The sequence below is a fragment of the Camarhynchus parvulus genome, chromosome 12 (assembly GCF_901933205.1).
Source record: "Camarhynchus parvulus chromosome 12, STF_HiC, whole genome shotgun sequence".
Taxonomy (NCBI): domain Eukaryota; kingdom Metazoa; phylum Chordata; class Aves; order Passeriformes; family Thraupidae; genus Camarhynchus; species Camarhynchus parvulus.
Genome location: NC_044582.1, coordinates 11701156 through 11720117, shown reverse-complemented (window position 1 = coordinate 11720117; position 18962 = coordinate 11701156). Strand labels below are relative to the sequence as shown.

At 35.7% G+C, this 18962-nt stretch overlaps 1 protein-coding gene across 1 annotated transcript in view; it reads left to right on the top strand.

Moving 5' to 3' along the window:
* The window catches only part of C12H3orf67 (chromosome 12 C3orf67 homolog), a 65426-nt gene that overhangs the window by 27275 nt on the left and 19189 nt on the right, over positions 1-18962 (top strand). The window contains exons 11-14 of the mRNA XM_030956819.1: positions 493-639; positions 5785-6116; positions 7844-8257; positions 13207-13413. Of these exons, the coding sequence (XP_030812679.1) occupies positions 493-639; positions 5785-6116; positions 7844-8257; positions 13207-13413 (1100 nt within the window). The remainder of the gene's footprint in view (positions 1-492; positions 640-5784; positions 6117-7843; positions 8258-13206; positions 13414-18962) is intronic.

Below are 18962 nucleotides of genomic sequence, written 5' to 3'. Positions count from 1 at the left end.
AACTGCCAATTTTTTGCATGATTATGCCTTTGAATCTAGGACTTGATTCTTTGTTTTTCTAATCCTTTATCTACTTAATTAATTACTGAAGACATATTCATTAAATCATGATTTATTCTCCTGTATTAGGGTGAATAAATGCTCATTCTCTCTGCAGCTATTTGTGTTGTGAGTGATTCAGCCAGGGATCATCACCTGCTGAGAGTGCCCACAATTTATACACATGCTCCTCTTTCCTCATGCTGTGAAAATAACTGAGCTGCCGCTGTGGTTCTTGATTGTTTTGCAGACTTTTGCAAGCCTGGTTTTTATAATTACTATGGTTTGCCCTTCTTCCTTACCTTGTGTTAAATTTTTCCTTCCTTGTGGCTGCCCTGTTCCTGCTGCCCTGCAAGATTCCCATGCTGTTTAGATGTTTGCATCCCAGTACAATGCCCCACGTGCACACAATATGAGTCTTCATAGGCATTTCATTTCTCTATTGCATTTCAGACCCTCAAATTCAGACTCAGAAAACATCTGTAAGTGGAGAAGGAGATTTTCAGCTCACCTCACCACAAGTACCATCACCAGACAAGGACAGTCAAATAAGATTATCTCTAAAAAATGCAGCCAAATCCACATGGGAGATAACCAATGGTATGGTACTCATTTTATGTTATTTTACATTTCAGTTCTATGTGGTCTGAAGGAATGTTGTAAATTTCAAAGGACCCAAAAGCAGTTCATATAAAAAATAAACATCTGTGTTGTGGGGGATTATGGAAATCAAGCACCCTGCAACAGAATTGCTTTAGAGCATTGATAAAGATTTGCAGGATTAAGCAGAGTACCAGAGCAGTGAATGAATATCAAAAGAAAAATCCCATGCTCTCATGATTAAAGGAAAAGAACTAAAAATAATTTATTCTTTAAATCCCTAATAAATTTAACACTGAAGATTCCAAATATGAAATGTACAAGAAATTTTGCTTGTCCTAGATAAGAGTTTAGAATATTAAATTATTCTATGTAATAGTACTGTGTACAGTACTATGTACCTATGTAATATTGGGAGGGGAGGGAGGAAAGGAGAGCGAAAGAGTTGTTCTGTTTATAGAGTTCAGTGGTGATTTATTTCTTTTGTTATTCACAGAAAGACACCTCAGCTTAAATTTTGAGTTTTCCCCTTTCTCACCTCTCTGCCAAAAATTGTGGATTTCTTTTGTCATACATTGTCTATCTACTTCCTTTGCTTGAGTCTGGGAATTGCATTACTGGGGCAAAAGTATCCCTTGTCTCTATGAAAAAGTAGTGTTACTTTTTATTAGATGGCATAGTCACCAATTTGAAAAGTGGCTGGACAATTTAAATGTGCTCAAAATTGACCAAGGAGATTTTCCTTAATATTGGAGTGATTTCCTTTGTGTTTATTCTTTAGGGATATTTAGAAGTGATTATATACTCTGGCAGTTTCAGTAATTCATAATTGCTATTATGGGTTCCATAATTTGACTGAAAGAGATCCACAATGTTCAGGCAAATAGAGAAATCTTCTGGAGAATTTTTTAGTTATTTGCTATTTATCTGAATTTTGAGAACTCTGGGGCAGGAATCACTATCTTAACTTTGTTTTTCATCTAGAGCACCAAAACTTCTATCTACTGCCAGAAAAAAAAATCAACACTTGTTATTTTATGAAAATATAGGTGATATGAAAAGGCAGCTTTAGGGCAGTAGGCTGGCCTGTCTGAATATCCTCTCATAAATTCAGAGGCAGAGAACTGAGGAAGAAGGATATGTGTAAACTCTGTTCTTTTGCTGTTTGAATTTCAAAGAATGAATACTGTTTATTTATAATCTTAGTTGTGTGTACAGATAGATAAATACATTATGTGTGTTGGTAAGTTACAGTTCTACAAATTTTTTCCCTGTATTTTCATTGCTTGTCACTGTTGTCACTCTCAGTCTGCAGATTTCTGTTTCTTTTCAGTATATGAAGTTATCTCATTTTACATAGATGGCTTAATGATTTCTTTATCCATTAGTACTGGATTTATTTTTTCTGAAGAACTTCCTATAAGCAACTTCTTCATCAGCAAAGTCCCCTTCTAGGCTTTGTTCTGGACATCTTCCAAAGTGGGATAAACTTGACCTGAGAGAAGAGATAAAATGAGTGAACACTGTTTATGCCAATCTTATTTACTCAATGCTGAAGTCTTCATTATAATGTTAGGCTGTGATTAGGAGTTTTAGCATAAGTCTGACTGTGTAGAAGAGCTAATTAGATGTTAAGGTGATCATTCTCGCATTTATGTTGTTTGCTGCAATGTTGTGATTATGTAGTAGTTTGCATATTTTACTCAGAATGTACTCCAAATTATTCATTACAATTGACATGGAAACTATGAGTTAAAAAGAAATTTCAGTATAGTTTTTGTTGGAGTGGTAAAGGGATTTTGTTTAGTCCAAAACTCCCTGTATATCTTTCACTTGTTGACTATTGAAAGACTGCTACACTCACTACAGGTTACAGAAGTTGCTGAACTCTGTAAGCAGCATGAAATGTCATCTTCAAATCATACAGACTTTTTTGTCTGCCCCCTGGATATTTCATTAAGAATAAGTACTATGCAAATGAGTGTTTGGGTTTGACTTATTCCTATCTCAAGTTTCTCATATTTCTTCAACAACTCTAGAAATTAATCTAGTTCTTTACAGGGTGGCTTAGGCTAAAAAGGTAGAATATTCAGACTAATGTTATAGAGATATTATTAATTCTAAAGTAGTTCTTTATATTTCTGAACTCCTTTTGGTCTGGGCAAGACATTATAATGGTGACTGAAGTGTAAGAAATTTTTGAATATCTGAGGCAGAGCCAGGATTAGAAATCAGGAGTTTAAGGCTCTAATTGGCTCATGTTCTCTAAACACTTGATAAAAACTGTTGCTCTAGGATTTCTTTTCCATGTTTTGATACTTCATTCAAAACTGACTTAAAATCTTAAAAAGCAAGTGATTCAGCACATTGTTTCCCTCAGAATTCATTACACATTTTTATCTGTAATACCCTCTACAAATTAAACAGCAACAACTGCATTGGAAGTTATTCCAGAATGAGAACAGAACAGGTGAGATTGCAGTGTGGGAAGTGGATTGGTGCTAAGTCAGTAGGGAAAAATATTAAGCTACTCCTCTCTACTCTTTCCCAGTTCTATGTGCATAAGAATTAGTGAATTCTCCTGAAGTGGGTTGTACACTAAGTGTATAACCAGACCCTAGAGGGCTCTTCACAGTGGTCTGAGCTATTAGTGCATATTTGTAAACCACAAAGGCAGCATGAGACATGTCAAATCTGATTTTATCATGGGGAAAAGACCTTCTGAATACTGAAGGAGTGTATGTAATGTAGTTTGGTGTTAGTCTCAGCACTGACAGGGAAACCTAATAAAATGTGTCTAGATTAAACTGGAAGGGTGGGTGCCTGTCTGGAAAGAAGACTGCAAAGTGCTGAGATAAGAAAAAATACAAAAAGTTTCTTAGCTAGGTAACTTTTAAAGATTGTTTGTTTGTTTGTTTCGATAAATGCAGCAAGTAAAAATTTTAAAATTTTGCCTTAGGAGAAAGGGTAAATATAATTTTAGACTTAGTAACCAAAAGAGCTGGGAAAAAGATTCTTCACATCCTGAAGAGTTGTCTAGTTGAAGTTTGGGGATAAGTAATATTTTTGTGTCATTTCTGTATAGCACTTCCTGGAGTTGTGAACAAGGCATCTCCAGGTCCTAAGACTTTAAAAACAATCTCAGTCCTGATGGGCCAGATTCCTACAGGATAAATAATTGAACAATTGAAAATACTGATTTTGTGTGACAGAGTTTTTCGATCATGTTAGGACACAGAATCAGTTGGGGAAAAAACGGTTCCTGAGTCTTTGTTCTTGAACATCCAAATATGTTCAGCCTCACTTAAAAAGCTCATGAAAATATCCCTCTTCTCATTTCATTTTTATAGGGGAAATGGCTGCTTAATAAAGGTAGCTTATATAGATATAAAATATACCGAAAGCATAAAATCTGTGAAATGTTCATGACTGTGTTTTCTCTTATGCTTTCAGTTGTTTTATTTGTGTACCACCCTTCACATGTAATTCCAATTGCCTATAAAAGTACTTTATCAGAGGAGCGTGACACAATCTTGAATGATAGTAGACTGGAGAATTCTGCCCCAACACCCTCCTTTGAAGAACCTGTAGTTATAGATACAGAACTAAAAGTCATTTGGTTTACTCATTGAAGGGTGTTTCCTAAAAGTTTTGAGTAGTCTCACTCATTTCTTGATGCTCTTTGAAAAACTAGTCCAAAATACTTATAAAATAAATGGAATCACTTGCATGTTCAGCTTTCAAGGCTTATAATAATTAAAAGCAGAATCTACTACATTGTTTTAAAGCAGAACAATTTTCTAACAGAATAAGAGTTTACTTGAAAAGCCTTGGGGGTTCTTACTAAAGATGGTCTTCATGAAGAGATTGAAAAATGGTCTTTTCTGGAACAAGAACATGCAAGCCATGGTCATACAAGATACATCAAATCTCAACCTTCCCCTGGTTCCTGGATATTAACTGGAGTATGGTAGCTTTATTGTCTGTCTTGAGTAAACTGGAAAAATCATAGCAACCCAGTAAGAAGGCAGCTGTTTCTCCTGGCATCTCAATTTTCTTTCTTTTGCCTTCACTTATGGTGATTCAGACTTCCTCCCACCCTCTCACTCCCCCCAAGCTGATGAATGTGCCTGAAGTGGTAATTCTAACAAAACTAAAAGTAAAATATCACAGTAAAGCACAAAATACCCTACTAAACTTACTGTCTCCTGTGATGGCAAGCATTTTATTATTGCAATGCTACTTTATTATTACATTTTTAGTATTTTTTCATTGGGTTTTTTTAATATGGTTGATGGTAACTTTGTTTTATGGAGCTGGAAAGTTTCAATATCTAGTGAATAATCCACACCACACTACCTTTAATGAAGATAAGGAAGTATTGCATACTTGAGCAATTCTCCTTTTCTTAGATGCTATTTGAGATTGGTTGTAATCAATCAAATTGACATTTTTTTCTATACCATCATTCCAAATAGTAAAATATAAGTTAACAATAAGAACATAAAAATGGTCTTTTCATGTGTATCTGGTGCACTCAATCTTTAAATTCATTTCTGTAGTTTATTATTTGTTTTAAAATTGTCAGATTAGTTGTGGCTGTATTCAGGGAAACCTGGTGAAACAGATATCTTTATACATTTTTCATGTCACACTTTTTTATCAGAACAGTAGTTTGAAATTGAGATTTAAACCATAAGTTCTGAATGTAAAAGTGTGGAATTTCAGCAGTAAAGAAGGAGCAGACTGTAATATTATGAACTTTCCACCAATGTGTGATTATTTTTAGATGTCAGATGCAAAAAATGCCTTTAGAAAAAGATCAATGTCCATGTTAAATAAAATCATGCTTTCCTAGAACAAAATTCAGTTGTGGGTTTCAAATCTTGATGGCTAAACAGTTTCAGGTTTGCAAATGGCAGGTTTCCATGTCCTGTACCAAAGCCTGTGTACTTTTTGAGCTCTGTTTAGAAACTTTATTACCTTTGCACTTTGAAAGTAACCTGATATTTTTCATTGCATCCTCATTCCTCTTATTCTTCTTTGATAGGCAAAATATTTCTGTATTAGAAAAACTTACTTTGCTGTACAACTTCAGAGTAGCTGACAATTTACATATTTTGGCATTGAAATTGTGTGTTTCAGATACATGGGTGTTTCCAGAGAGGTTCACTGAGAGCATTCAGTTGGATAGGAAGGAGCACTTTGAAGCTACTGGAAGTTCAGCCTGCTGTAATTTACCCTCAGCCCAGAATGCCTCTGTTGAACCTCCCAAGAGGGAAACAGCTGATCACCAAAGGAGTAAGAAAGAGGTTTTCACATTTTCATCCAAACCTCGATCAGCTCCTTACGGAACGTCTCCCAGTATATCCCCAGAAAGTTCCATTTCCCCATTGGAGTTGGAGCCCGACAGTAATGGAGAACAGGAGCAAACCAAAACTGAAGATAGCTTTGAAGGAACTGACAGCAGTGAGGAGGTAGGCCACTTTGTGCATGTAGCTCTTGACAAAGCAGTCCTCCTTCTCAAACTTCTAGGATGAGATTCTGCCTTCACGGCAGACAGAGAGGATAAATCATCTTTTCCCCACATACCAACAGGTAGATTTGTCTCTGTCAGGTTGCTCTGTCTAACCAAGGACTCAGTGCAGGTGTACCCTGTGTAACAAGTTGACAAAAGAAACCTAACTCTGTCAGCCCCTATGCTAACAGAGAGATGCCAGAACTGTGCATCATTACTACAAAAAAAAAAGAAAAAAAAAGCCTGCATCATAAATTTGAGTGGGATCCAAGTCCTTTACAGGACTTCAGTAAATAAGAGTTCATTGTGTCTTTTAAAACTACAAATGAAGACTGGTTTTGCTTATTGACATTGTTGAAAGTGAATTACAAAATTCCAGCTTTTGAATGTCACTTGATTATTGGTATTTCTGCTGCATATTCTGTCTGAGCAGCACCAACTTTAATTCCTTTGCAATGTGGAAATCTTCCAGCAATGAAATTAATGAAAGAAAACAACATTTTAGTATACCTATCTAGTATAATTTGATACTATATAGAAATTTGCTGAATTGTCAATGTATTCAATAATTTCATTATGTCATTACAGTGACTGCTAAAGTTCCTCCTTTTATGAATGTTCTAGTATATTTCACTTTTAGCTGTAAAATCTATTTCTCAGCATTTGAACCTATAGCTCACAGCAGAGAAATAAAATGTAACTAAGTTGCATAATAGCAAGATGGGCTGAATTTAACTGTTTTACAAAATAACTGAGGGAATCAAACTATAAATTTCCAAAATGTGTACCATTAATAGAACTGAGGGATTATCTCCTTGAACGTACATTTCATGCTGTGTAATCCTGGATTCACTGAAGTCAGTAACAATCTTGGATCACTTTCATGTGGAGCAGGATTGCACCTCAGCTGTGAGAGGCACTGCAGGTGATACTGCCTGACATCCTCTGTGGGAACATATGGCAGAGGAGCAGATCATGAGATGAGGATGGGGCTGCTCTCATCCTTTCTTTCTTGGGAATAAGAACACTGAGGCTAACACGAGATGCACTCCTGCATTATTTCTCTTTTCATCTGTTCAGTCCTGCTGATTGCTGTTGAGATGGGGTATGAGTGAACATCATACATTTGATTCATGGGATATTTTGCAGAGACTTTGTTAGAAGCATGGATATAAGGTTAATAAACTCACCTCTAAAATTCTTAAATTGTATTGAAATGGTAATGAATATGATATCCAGTACCAGATGATTACCAGAGCAGAGCAAAGTGATCTCAGCAGGAGTTACTGCTTCTACATTTAAGTTGAAGATGCAGTATGAAAATATGGAATATTAATAATTCAATGGAAAGACACCATCATGGACACATTGCTTAGTTTTGGTTTAAAGCTGTAATAAATTCTATTGAAATTATGAATGTCAGGTAAGACATAGGTCTTGGACGTTACCAGCATTCAAAATCTGACCTGACATTTTGAGAAGTGTAATCAGCTTCAGATGTAAGAATATGTTTATGGTATAGTCAGTGTATTTGCCAGGAAAAGCAGCTGTTTTTCAGAATCCTTGTAAATTTAGAAACAGGAGGCAGAGATTAAAGAGAGATTTTGCAGTGTTAAGGTTATGTAAAACTGAACTATGTAATGATGAGAGGGAACCAACCACTCTTGCTTTGTTTCCTAAATTTAGGATGACAACAGTGAACTCATCCAGAGTGCTGAGAACATTGAGAACAGCCACAGTAGACAAGGAACATCTGATTCAGCAGTTTTTAAAGAGACCCCATTAAATAAGATGTCACAGGGAAATGAATACTGGAAGAATAAGGAACACAGCAAATATAACTTTGAAGAGGCCGTCTTACCAAAACCACAGAGTTCCACCATGACAAAAACAGAATCTATTAGCTTTCAGATGAGTTTAAAGCCTATCCTTTCTCTTTCTCCGATTCAAAGTAAATCCAAATCCTTTAGAGTAATTAGAAATGTATCTGAAGAAACTGAAAGATATGAAGGAGTTTCAGATCAATTCGAAAGATCTGTCAGTAAAACATCTCTCAGGAAAGTTTCAAATGGAAATTCATGTCTGACAGCGCAGACTTGTGTAAGTGATTTTTACTTTGAAATTGAATTACTAGATTGTGTAGAGAAGCTATATTAGATGTACCCATTTGCATGAAGTGATTAATAGTACATCTTTCATTCTGATATATTCTGGCTTCATCATAACTGCATTTACTGTGCTCAGTCTGTTGAAAGTTGATTTTGTAGGGGTTTGTGGAACACAAAATCATACTCCACATATAACAGAAATCACAAAGGTTTGTAGATAAAAAGATGTGTCACTGAGCAACTCACATTTTGGAAATAAATTAGTTAGAAAATAGTTTGGGGCTGAAAGGTTACAGAGGAAAATTGGCAGATTTTAGATTGCCGTGTTAACGAATGACCACAGAAGGAGTGTTAATTTGGGTACTTCATGGTCTGTCTGTGTCAGCCCTGAGCAATGATAAATTATGTCCCTGAGAGCCAGCAGCCAGGCAGCTTCTGTCCAGCAGTCAGCCCTAGATGGCTGGGGAGAGTAACAGGGCAAGGACAAGGAAAGCACCCAGGTACCTCAGCAGCAGAGCCCTGCAGGCTTCCTTCCAGCAGGCCTTAGCTTAGCCACTTCTTCAGGAAAGGTGGTGAATAACTGGTGAGGGAGGATTTTTCCCAGAGATTTGTGTGTTTGCTTTGTGCATCTATATGGCCTTTGCCTTGTGACAGTGAATTTCAAACTTTAGTTGCTATTTGTGGGGAAAAAAACATGTATCTTCATTTTTTTAATGCATTGTCTCATTCCTGGTACTTTCTTATTCTTCTCTTTTTCATAAAAAAGTGATTAATTTTTTTTTTACTTAATATTCTTTCCTGTGCCACTTCCTAACTCATGGCTGTGTATCAGATTCCCTTGCAGGTGTCTCTTTTACAGGTCTAGGAGTGGTATGGTACTTAGTCCCAGGATTGCTGTTTTGTGAATTTTTTTTGATAATTTTACCCGGGGATGTTGAATTGAATTCATGATTATTATTGTAAGCATGATCATTATTGTAAGCATGGGGTTTGTTTTCTAATATCTTGGATGTATCTTGAATTTCTTATCATATCATTGGTCCCCAGGTATTGCACACCTCTGGGGACCAAAAGAATAGACTCTTCTCTTTTGCAGGGGCTCTCAGCTTTTCTGTGTGTCCTTGATGGGGCAATGCTCATCCTGCCCTGGCACGGATTCATCTTTGTGAAATGAGTCTCTTCTAGTACTGGTGCAGGGATGGGGTTTAGGTGTCTCAGTGCTGTGAGGTTGTCTTTCAGACTGGGGATTCTGGAAATCTCTTCGTATCCTGCAAGTAGTTTATTGGATTGGTGAAGGCCCTGCACTTTTCCTGATAAAAACAGAACATCCTTTTCCATGAAGGTTGTGGAGACTGGTTTCCTTTGGGAAAGAAGAAGATTAGGGGGAAGCAAGGGGAATGAAACACAGCAGTGCAAGTGAAAATCAGAAGCAGTGCTTAGGCTTCATTATCATGAGAAGTATCAGTGGCTGGTCATTTTAACAACTATGAAAAGAAAAAAAATTAAAAAGCAAAGAAAATCCTTTTAATAGCAGCATATGTTCTATGTATTTATGATCTGGAAAAGACATTAGAATTGCCACTAATGATGTAGAAAATGTGGAAGAAAGCAATGCATGGGTTCATTTCTATTTGGAAAGAAGATAATGTTTCTGTAATTTTCAGTGATAGGAAAAGCCCCAGTTGATACCAATAATCTGATTCTCTTTTTCTTAGAGATGGTAACATGCAGTGAATGTGTATGATAAAATTTGTTTGTATTTTTCATTCCCTTACCTTCCTATTATAGTTTTTAGGAATTGAATCTTTCTTTTTTCCAGTAGCTACTTACATCTTTGCAATTAAATGTATTCCTTGTTTCCTGATACTTTCAAGTTTTAGAAAATGGTTCCACTTACAGTTCAATTATGTTTATTACTTATCATAATTGTAACCTATTTGTCCAAAATAAATGAAATTATACATGTATTAATTTCCTTAAAGATATTATCAGTGTTTAATGCAGTCATCAACTTTGTCCTGTAGAATACAGCTGAGTGTAGCCTCTCTGGGTGGATTGCAGTAGTTGATTACTAATTTAGACAATAAGGTTATTACCATACTGCAGTTGTAGCTGTAAACGTGTTGCACATGTGATTTCCTTGTATTTTTTTTTCAAGAACAAATCCTATTATTAATGTATAGAAACTCATTAGCTGCAGATTTTGTTTTATTGCTACAAAACGAGATTAAAGTATCTGGCAGATCTTACACTTGATCAAGTCTTAAAATTTTAGGGAAGCCCTTCCTTGGACTTCTTTGACATTTCTTTTTGTGCTCATACAAGGGACCAGTAAAGGAAAAAAAATGCTTAACCAAGTCTTCTGCAATTTATTTGCCTGCTGCTTAATATGCTTTAAGGACCTGGTTTCTTGCAATGTTTTATTCATGTTTTAATAGAGTTCTCTATTATTAAGTTCAAATATTTTTAATTAAGAAAGAAGTATAGCCCTCTGGGAAATATTGCAAGCATGTAGATAGCTGGTAATTAAAGTTTTCCACACGTACAACTACATTCAAACAATTCTGAATAAATCATTTGAACCTAGAAGAATGCAAATGTCATTATACATGAAAAAAATCCTTTAAACAACAGGTTTTAGCAATCTAGCAAAAGTTTTAAGTGCTTAATAAAAATACTTTATTGTAAGGGAAGGATATTCAAAGAGACAAGATAAGCTTTTAATTACTAAATGAAATATTAATTTTAGACAAATTTAGGAGTATTGCAAAATTACTTCTTTCATCAAAAGATTCTCCTAAATTACAAAGTTAACTTAATTTCAAATTCAGTTTTCAAATTCTCTCTTTGAAAACCAGCAAAGACAATATAAAATTTTTGAAGAGGCTTTTTGGTAGCAGTCATCTAAACTTGAAGAATAAATATTCCAAACTATTTCTCCTTCATTAGTTTATTTTAGGGGATGTTTAACACAGAAACTGGTCATAGCATCTCTTCTCCTTCCTGAGTGTGATATTTTCAGAGTGAGACCATTAGAGGAAAAGAAAACAGAATGACAATTTGAAATAAACTGGGGAGAGGAACAGCAGATGTTTAGAATTATGCTGTAATAATTCCACAAATCTATGCATCTTTCTTTATAGATGTAAAGGGAAATACAAGCAAGTTTGGGCAATTTTTTGTACTTTTATTAACAAGAGAATGAGAAAAAATTTCTTTCAATAGTTAGTGCTTTTATTCTGCAGAGCACCAGTTCATTCTGTCAGTTTAATGACTGCATACCAATTATATGAAAGAAGAAAGATAAGCCAAAGCTTCTCTTATAATAATCAAATAACTGCAGAAGGTTTAAATATAGGAAAAATAACAGGAAATCAGCCTGTTCAGTAAGATCAATAAAAGTTACAGCAGCTGCAGGTCTGGTAGAATATTGTTACGTTAGAGCAAAGCAGCCTCCCCAAGCACAACAAAGAGCTTTGGGTGAGGTGAACAAAGGACTAATAGTCACTGAGCTTTTAATAGGCATTCAGAAAGAGTCTGGAGAAAACATTTCACATTATTTTAGGATTTAAAATGGTATCAGTCATCACAATATTCAGGAATTAAGCTTGGACCTCATTAGCGAGATTTGTAAAAAAGGAATGGTAACTGTGCAAACTGCTTCTGTCATCTTATGCTTTGTATCTTCTGTCATCTTCTTGTACCTTATATACCTAGGAAGAAAGCAAAGGAGTTAAAATTTCACTGTGAATTCTGGTGTAAGGTGACTTCTGTACCCCTCAAAGATACACTAAAACATTACACACTACATTTCATAGCAAGAAAAGTTGTCAGTGTTCATGTCACTTATACTGCTGACTTGTGTGTGTTCTTGAGGTCTTCAGTTACCCAGTGCCTTCTCACAGCAAAAGAGACTGAGAGATCCTCCTTTCTGCTGTGAATGTGATGCATTCCTGGTCTAAAAGCTCCATTCACTTGAATCAAAGCTCTGTCCCTCTTTGGGATGGTGTTATATAGGATCTCACAGCCCACTGGCCAATACTCCAGTGATCTAAATCCATTCAAGTCCTGCTCACTGCCTGAATTCACTTTTCAAGCAGAGATGCTTTGTACTTACATTTAGAACCAAATCTAAGTCTCCAATATTAGACTTGTTCCTTTGTGAAAGAGAAATCTATGTGGACCCTTTAAAAAGGGGAAAGCTTTTCTTAAAGGAGGTGTTCTTTAAACAAAGATAGTGCCAGCAGCAGGTTGGGTGACTTTAAACTGTCTTATCTTAAGGTTTTGAGCGAGGCTTAAGTATCAACTGCAAAATGGTTAGTATATGTTTGCAGCTTTTGGCCTGTGGATCAAGTTAGGTATAACAATTAGGGTTATATTAACAATTCCACCAGTGGATTTGAAGAAAAGTGAAAAGACATTGAAGTTTACTTGAAAATTCATACACTAGCAAACTGCCAGAATAACCTTTGAAATTTAGTGTTGACATGGCTTTCCAGAGAAATTTTATGCTGTGCTTGACCGACAACTAAATGTTACATTGATGGTGTTGATGATACTATGATAACTGTGGGATTTCCTTTAATTCAAGATTTGCATTTACCAGCTGATGGATTTTTGAACTTCTTAAGGCCTGTTTTATCTCCTATTTTTAATTGCAGTGGAACAGCAACTTCACCAAACACCCTGGATCAAAACTGCAGTTCATTACAGTGCTTGTGGTGTTCTTCCTTCCTGTAATTGTTTATAAATATGCTTGATCTTCATAGATGAACAGGAATCTGTTAACTAATTTTTTCTAGCAAACATTTTGTTTCTCTTTCAGTAGTGAAGCTTTTTGAAGATTCTCTGAGAGATTCTCCAATATCTCTCTGGGTTTCATTCATCTATTCTGTTCGGTGATCCTGTCTAGATTGTTGACTTTTCCATTTTATTTCACAGGAGTATGACAGGAAAAAGTACCAGTCAAATAGACTGAGTTCATCTGAACTACAGATGCTGGCCAGCATGAAGAGACAACAAAATGAAGAATTATGGGATGCTGGGATTTCCCATGGGCTGAGTGCCACACAGATCGATTGCTGCAATGTCAGCCTAAGTATGAGCAGTGATGATGATACAGCACCCTGGAACTCTTGTTTCTCACCAGTAAGTCTAAACCCACAGTATTTTCTCAGGGTTCTTGAATACTAAATTTTCTTTGAGTAGAGTTGAAATTTAAGATGTCATTACCAAGGACTCTTAGAACTTATCAAGGAAAACATTTAACCAAGATACATGCACCTCCAGCATGTTCTCTAGTACCACCATGGAAAAAGAGCAAATCTGTTATATATATTCCTTCCTAGAATACTGAATAATCATGTAGGCTGTACAGTTCATCACAATAGTGGCTGACAAGCTGCAGGTGTGTGATATAGTACTTAAAAATAGTTCCAAAATGAATGAAACCCAGATATACCAGTCAGCAGCTGCATTACAGTGTGAGTAACAGAAAATAATTGCTTCTTACAACGATAAAGTCTCATTACTGAAAAGCTAAATGTTTAAAGAACTGAAGCAGGAGAAAGCAGCAAAAAGCTGCAGTAGTTCTGAGCACTTAGTATGTGATCATTATGTGTTTTACACCTTGGATCATTATTTGTCCTGGTACAAAGTGGTACAGAATCACACACAGCTGCACTATGTGACAATACTGCTATAAGAAGCAGAGTATTTGTTGCATTTCACCAAAAAGTATTGAATGTATGAAAGCGCAGAATAACATTTCTGGAACTATATAAAGGTACTAGCAGGAGCTGCTGTAAAACTAGATAACCTCATACTCCATATATATATCAGCAATATAGCTGTTATTTTATTACAGTTGAGGCAATAACAATGAATGTGGCTTAAGTAAAGCACATAGCACAGCTCTGAGGCAAATTCAATGTTCGGAAACTAAACACAGCTGTGTTGCCCCAATATAAACTATTGCAGAGTAAATGCTCTAAAATGTTAGGTGCAAATTACCTTCAAGGGTCTACAGGGTCCAAATAGAGGCCTGTAGCAGCAACTTTCCACAGTGAATGATCAACACAGTGCTGGAACTTTGGAGTACCCTGTTAAATGAAGGTTTCAAATGAGAAGAAATGTGTTGATAAGTGGGTAATTGTACAAATAAGAACTTGATTTACAGAGGAATATTTTGCAGGACATCAGAGAAACATTAGTTGGTATAAACTATTTGATATACATCTCCATTAGGCATTTTGTTAATTTAATATTTCCAATGTGTTTTTTCCCTACTCATTAAATAGGCTCAAACATGGTACAAATCTGCAAGACCAGACAAATGGAACTCAATTAAATATAGAGAATAGCAGTCTCATTATTTTTTAGTAGTTTAATTATAAGGAGATTGATAAGAGTATTTAGACACATCAGGTTTGGTTATTACAAATTACACGACTAAAACAAAATGAACTTTTAAAGTAAAATGTAGTGCTGAAGTATTCAGTGAAGCACAATGTGATTTCAAAGACTATTCTTTGATCTTACTGCCTTGATCAACTTCTGTAGCTTCAATCTAAAAAAGTGTTTAGATATATTAGGTTAGTAATATAAATTGCAATTTAATATAGTTGTCGTTTTTCATAACAACCCTTTATGGCTATCTTTCTCTACATAATTCAAGCATAAAAGATAAGATTTTGTCTTTGAGAGAGTTCTTCACATTTCATTCAGTGACTGAAGAGTTTGGTGTGCCTTACACATTCAGCCTTGTCAGGTTTCTCCTCTGCATTTTGCAAGGTGGACATTGAGGGTTCACGATACAATGGCAAGAACCTCATTTCCAAGGAGGAATAACTTAGGAAAGAAACCTAATCTTTCTCAGATAAAGACTACCACTTAGTCCCTCTCAAAAACAAAGAAATTCAGCTTTTGAGGGCTTCCATACCCATTTACCTCAGCCTTTTTGGAGAACAGCACTGGACCAGTCCAGTGTCAGTCGGTCCCCAGAATCTCCTGCTGCACTTCATGTTTTCCTTGCTGAGATATCAGCCAGAGCACCAGCTATTCATGGATATGATGGAAGTTTTTTGAGTATGGACTTGTGTGTTTAACACTACTTGATGTAATTCTGTTCCAATATTTGGAAAAATGCAGAATATCAAGGTGAGGCTGATAATTCACTTCGTAGACCTTTGATACCTAAGAAGGCTTTAACAACATTTGTTAATGGAGGTGATTATTTCATCACCCCACATTCTTTTAACACAGAAGCTGTTAAAAGAGTCGTTGGGGGAATTGTTGGTATGCTGCAGTTAAATGTCAGTATATTTTGATATGCTTACAACATTTCAGAAGGCTTGGGAGTAGCAGTGCTCTGCCAGTATTCAAATGATTAGCTGAAAATCTTTAGTCATGCATTCTCTTTCTGTAAGACCTAAAATAATGGAATTATAGAATACTTTCATTTGGAAGATCCCTTTAAAGGAGGATCCATCCCTCCTACCACTGGGCAAGGACACCTTCCACCAAACCCAGTTGCTCAGGTCCCCATCCAACCAGGCCTTGAGCATTTGTAGGGATGGGCAGTCACAGCTTCTCTGGGCAATCTGTTCCAATGCCTCACCACCCTCACAGTAAAAAACTTCTTCCTAACATCTGGTCTAAATCTACACTCTTTTAGTTTAAAACTGTTGCTCTTTGTCCTGCCACAACAGCCCCTACTAAAAACTCTGTTCCTATCTTTCTTGTAAAGCCTCCTTTAGGTTCTGAATGGTTGCAGTAAGACCTTCCCAGAGCCTTCTTCATGTTGAAAACCCCAACCCTCTCAGCCTCTCTCCACATGAGACATTTTCCAGTCCTCTGGTAATTTTTGCAGCCCTGTTCTGAGCTCACTCCAGCAGGTCCAAGTCTTTCCTGTGCTGAGGAGCCCAGAGCTGCTCACAGTACCCCAGGTGGGGTCTCACAGGGACAGAGCAGAGGGGCACAATTCCCTCCCTGAACCTGCTCCAATGCTTCCTTTGGATGCAGCCCAGGATGCAATTGGCATTCTGGTCTGACAGATCATGTCTGGTTCTTCAACCCCCAATACTCCCAAATCCTTCTCTACAGAGCTGCTCTCAATCCCTTCATCCCCCAGTGCTAGTAAACTCATCATTTTCTCAGCTTCCAGTTTTTATATAGAAGTGTTTCTTATATATATACATTTATTCCTTATATCTATTTCTTATGTAAAAAATACATGTGTAGAATAAAAGCAGATTTGTTTTATGTCTCTGATCTTTAGTACCACTATCATTTAAAAGAATTTTCAAATGCTCTATCCTTCCAAAATCAGATGTACAAACTGCAGAAAACTTTATAGATAGATAGATATTTAGATAGATATAGATATAGATCTGTAGCCATCTTCTAGTTTCATAGGTAAATTATTTTAGCATAGCAGTATACAGAAAAGAAATAGAAATAATCCTTATATTGGAATTTGAGAAATTAAGTACAGCTTGAAATTCTTGTCATGATTAAACTTTCATGCTTACATGTGTTTCCAGGTTGTATCTTTCTAAATCTTTAAATCAGTAGTATCAATTGCTTTCTCTTATGTTTTTCAAAGATAAATAAGGAGTATTTTCTTACAAATTTTTCTTCATTTTATACATTTGTGTCCTTTAGGTGGAATCTATGGCAACAGCACCACCAGAAGGCAGCTTTTTGTGCATCTTTAATTTTGAAATACCTTTGATGTTTTGCAAGGCAGGGCAGGGTATAATCATGTTAGATAGTGAATTTATGTATCAAAGTAATATTCTATATATAAACCACATTCTAAGTGAGTTTAATTTTTTTCATCACTTAACCATTTTTAGCCTGATTTCCAGAATAATTGAAAAGTGTCTTGTTACTGACTTTAATGAATCTGAGAAACCCTTGTCAATGTAAAGGCACATGGATCAATCATATTATTGAGCTACAGTTAGAAAAGATGTCCTTAACAACTAAAAAACAGATATACTGAAATTGTGGATTTATATTCTATGATACTCTACCAAGAACTGAATATATGCTGTCAGGAGAAAATGTTGAAATGTAAGTGGTTTAGCTGCTGCTGTAAACTATGACAGCCAGAAAGGAATAAAATCACTTTGAATATTACACATTAGCTAGTATAGCCTCAGTTATAAATATGAAAAGCTTCTACTTTAAAATGGGTTTACTTTGAAGGAGAATTGTAAACCCTTGTAAAATTTGTGTGGGGCACAGTTTCAATTCAAAAATATGTCTTTGTAGAGCTAAATATGTTTAAATATTTTATTTGACCATGTCTTACCTGAATGTTTTCTTAAGACCTGTGAAAATCCATGCTAGATTTGAAACACTATGAAAGACACAGTTCTGTATATTCCAGAATGTAATGTGAAGTTTATACTCACACATATATACATTATCCAAGAAAATTTGAAAGCTTACAAAACATTTCTGTTTAAATGCCTTGCTTTATTCTAGAAATCTTGTAAGACTTTCTTTCCCTGTCAGAGAATTGGCCCATTCAGCTTCTTGGATAGTTGTTTCCACACTTCAGACACCAATCCAGACACAACACAAACATTTTGGAGAAAGATCTATAGGAGAATTCAGGATATCTTACTACATATGGTCCCTGTTCCTCATCAGAAATGCAGAGGAGAAGGAAGATTCTCCTAATTGCTCACTGATATATCCTGGAAGCTTGTAGTGATATAATAATGATGTAATGTTCCATTAGCAGGATCCAAATTATGCCCACCACTAAAACCTGTCTTTCAAGTTAAGAGTACTCACAGAGAAGATTACTTGTTCTACAAGCAACTTCCTAAATATAAATTCAGTCACATAAGTCTTGATCTGAAAAATATTTGAAATAGCACTTCCAGGTTCATATCTAATTTGTGGAAGGTCTTTTGGCCTCCTTTGTGAGTCTTCAGAAAAGAAAGCCACTTAATACAGAAATGGTCTGGCAGAAGTGAAGTCTGACAGACAAGAGGAGTGTTATTTAAACCCAGAATTATGCCAACTGTGAGCTCAGTTTGACAACCCCTGGAGGGATCTGTTCACATCAAGTCAAATTGCAAAACTGAGGAAGAGTATTCTTTACTATGAAATGAGACTAAAAATTATTTAGACAGATATTCTGGTTCATAGACTGACTAATTCACTCTCTGTCTTGCCTTCATCTTCCACTCGCTGTCTTCTGGGAATTGCACTATCCACCACCAGGCAGTGAGTCATATTTGGTAGTAATTAGGATGTCATTCATCCTGAACATATATTTTACAAAATCCCTTTTCATTTTCTGAAACCATGAGGACATACTCCTTTTTATATTAATTTTTGTTTAAAAAAAATTTAATAACACTTTTTATTATTTTAGCATTTAATGTACTAAATTTAGCAAGTATTGTAAATGTATGCTTACATTTTCACTTCTTTTGCATTTCCTTTAATGATTTGTTTAGAACTGCTTTTGAGGTGTGTGATAATGGCAGGGAGAGTCTCTTCTGGTAGAACCACACATTCTATGAGAAAATGTATTTGTGGATTTTAGAATTCTTGAATTTTTGCATCAGTTTATAAATATTGATTTTTCTTGGAAATAACTCTGTTTAATGCCATAAACCAAATGTAGTTTGAAACTTTTGGGGCATGTACTTATAATGGGCAGGTAAGAT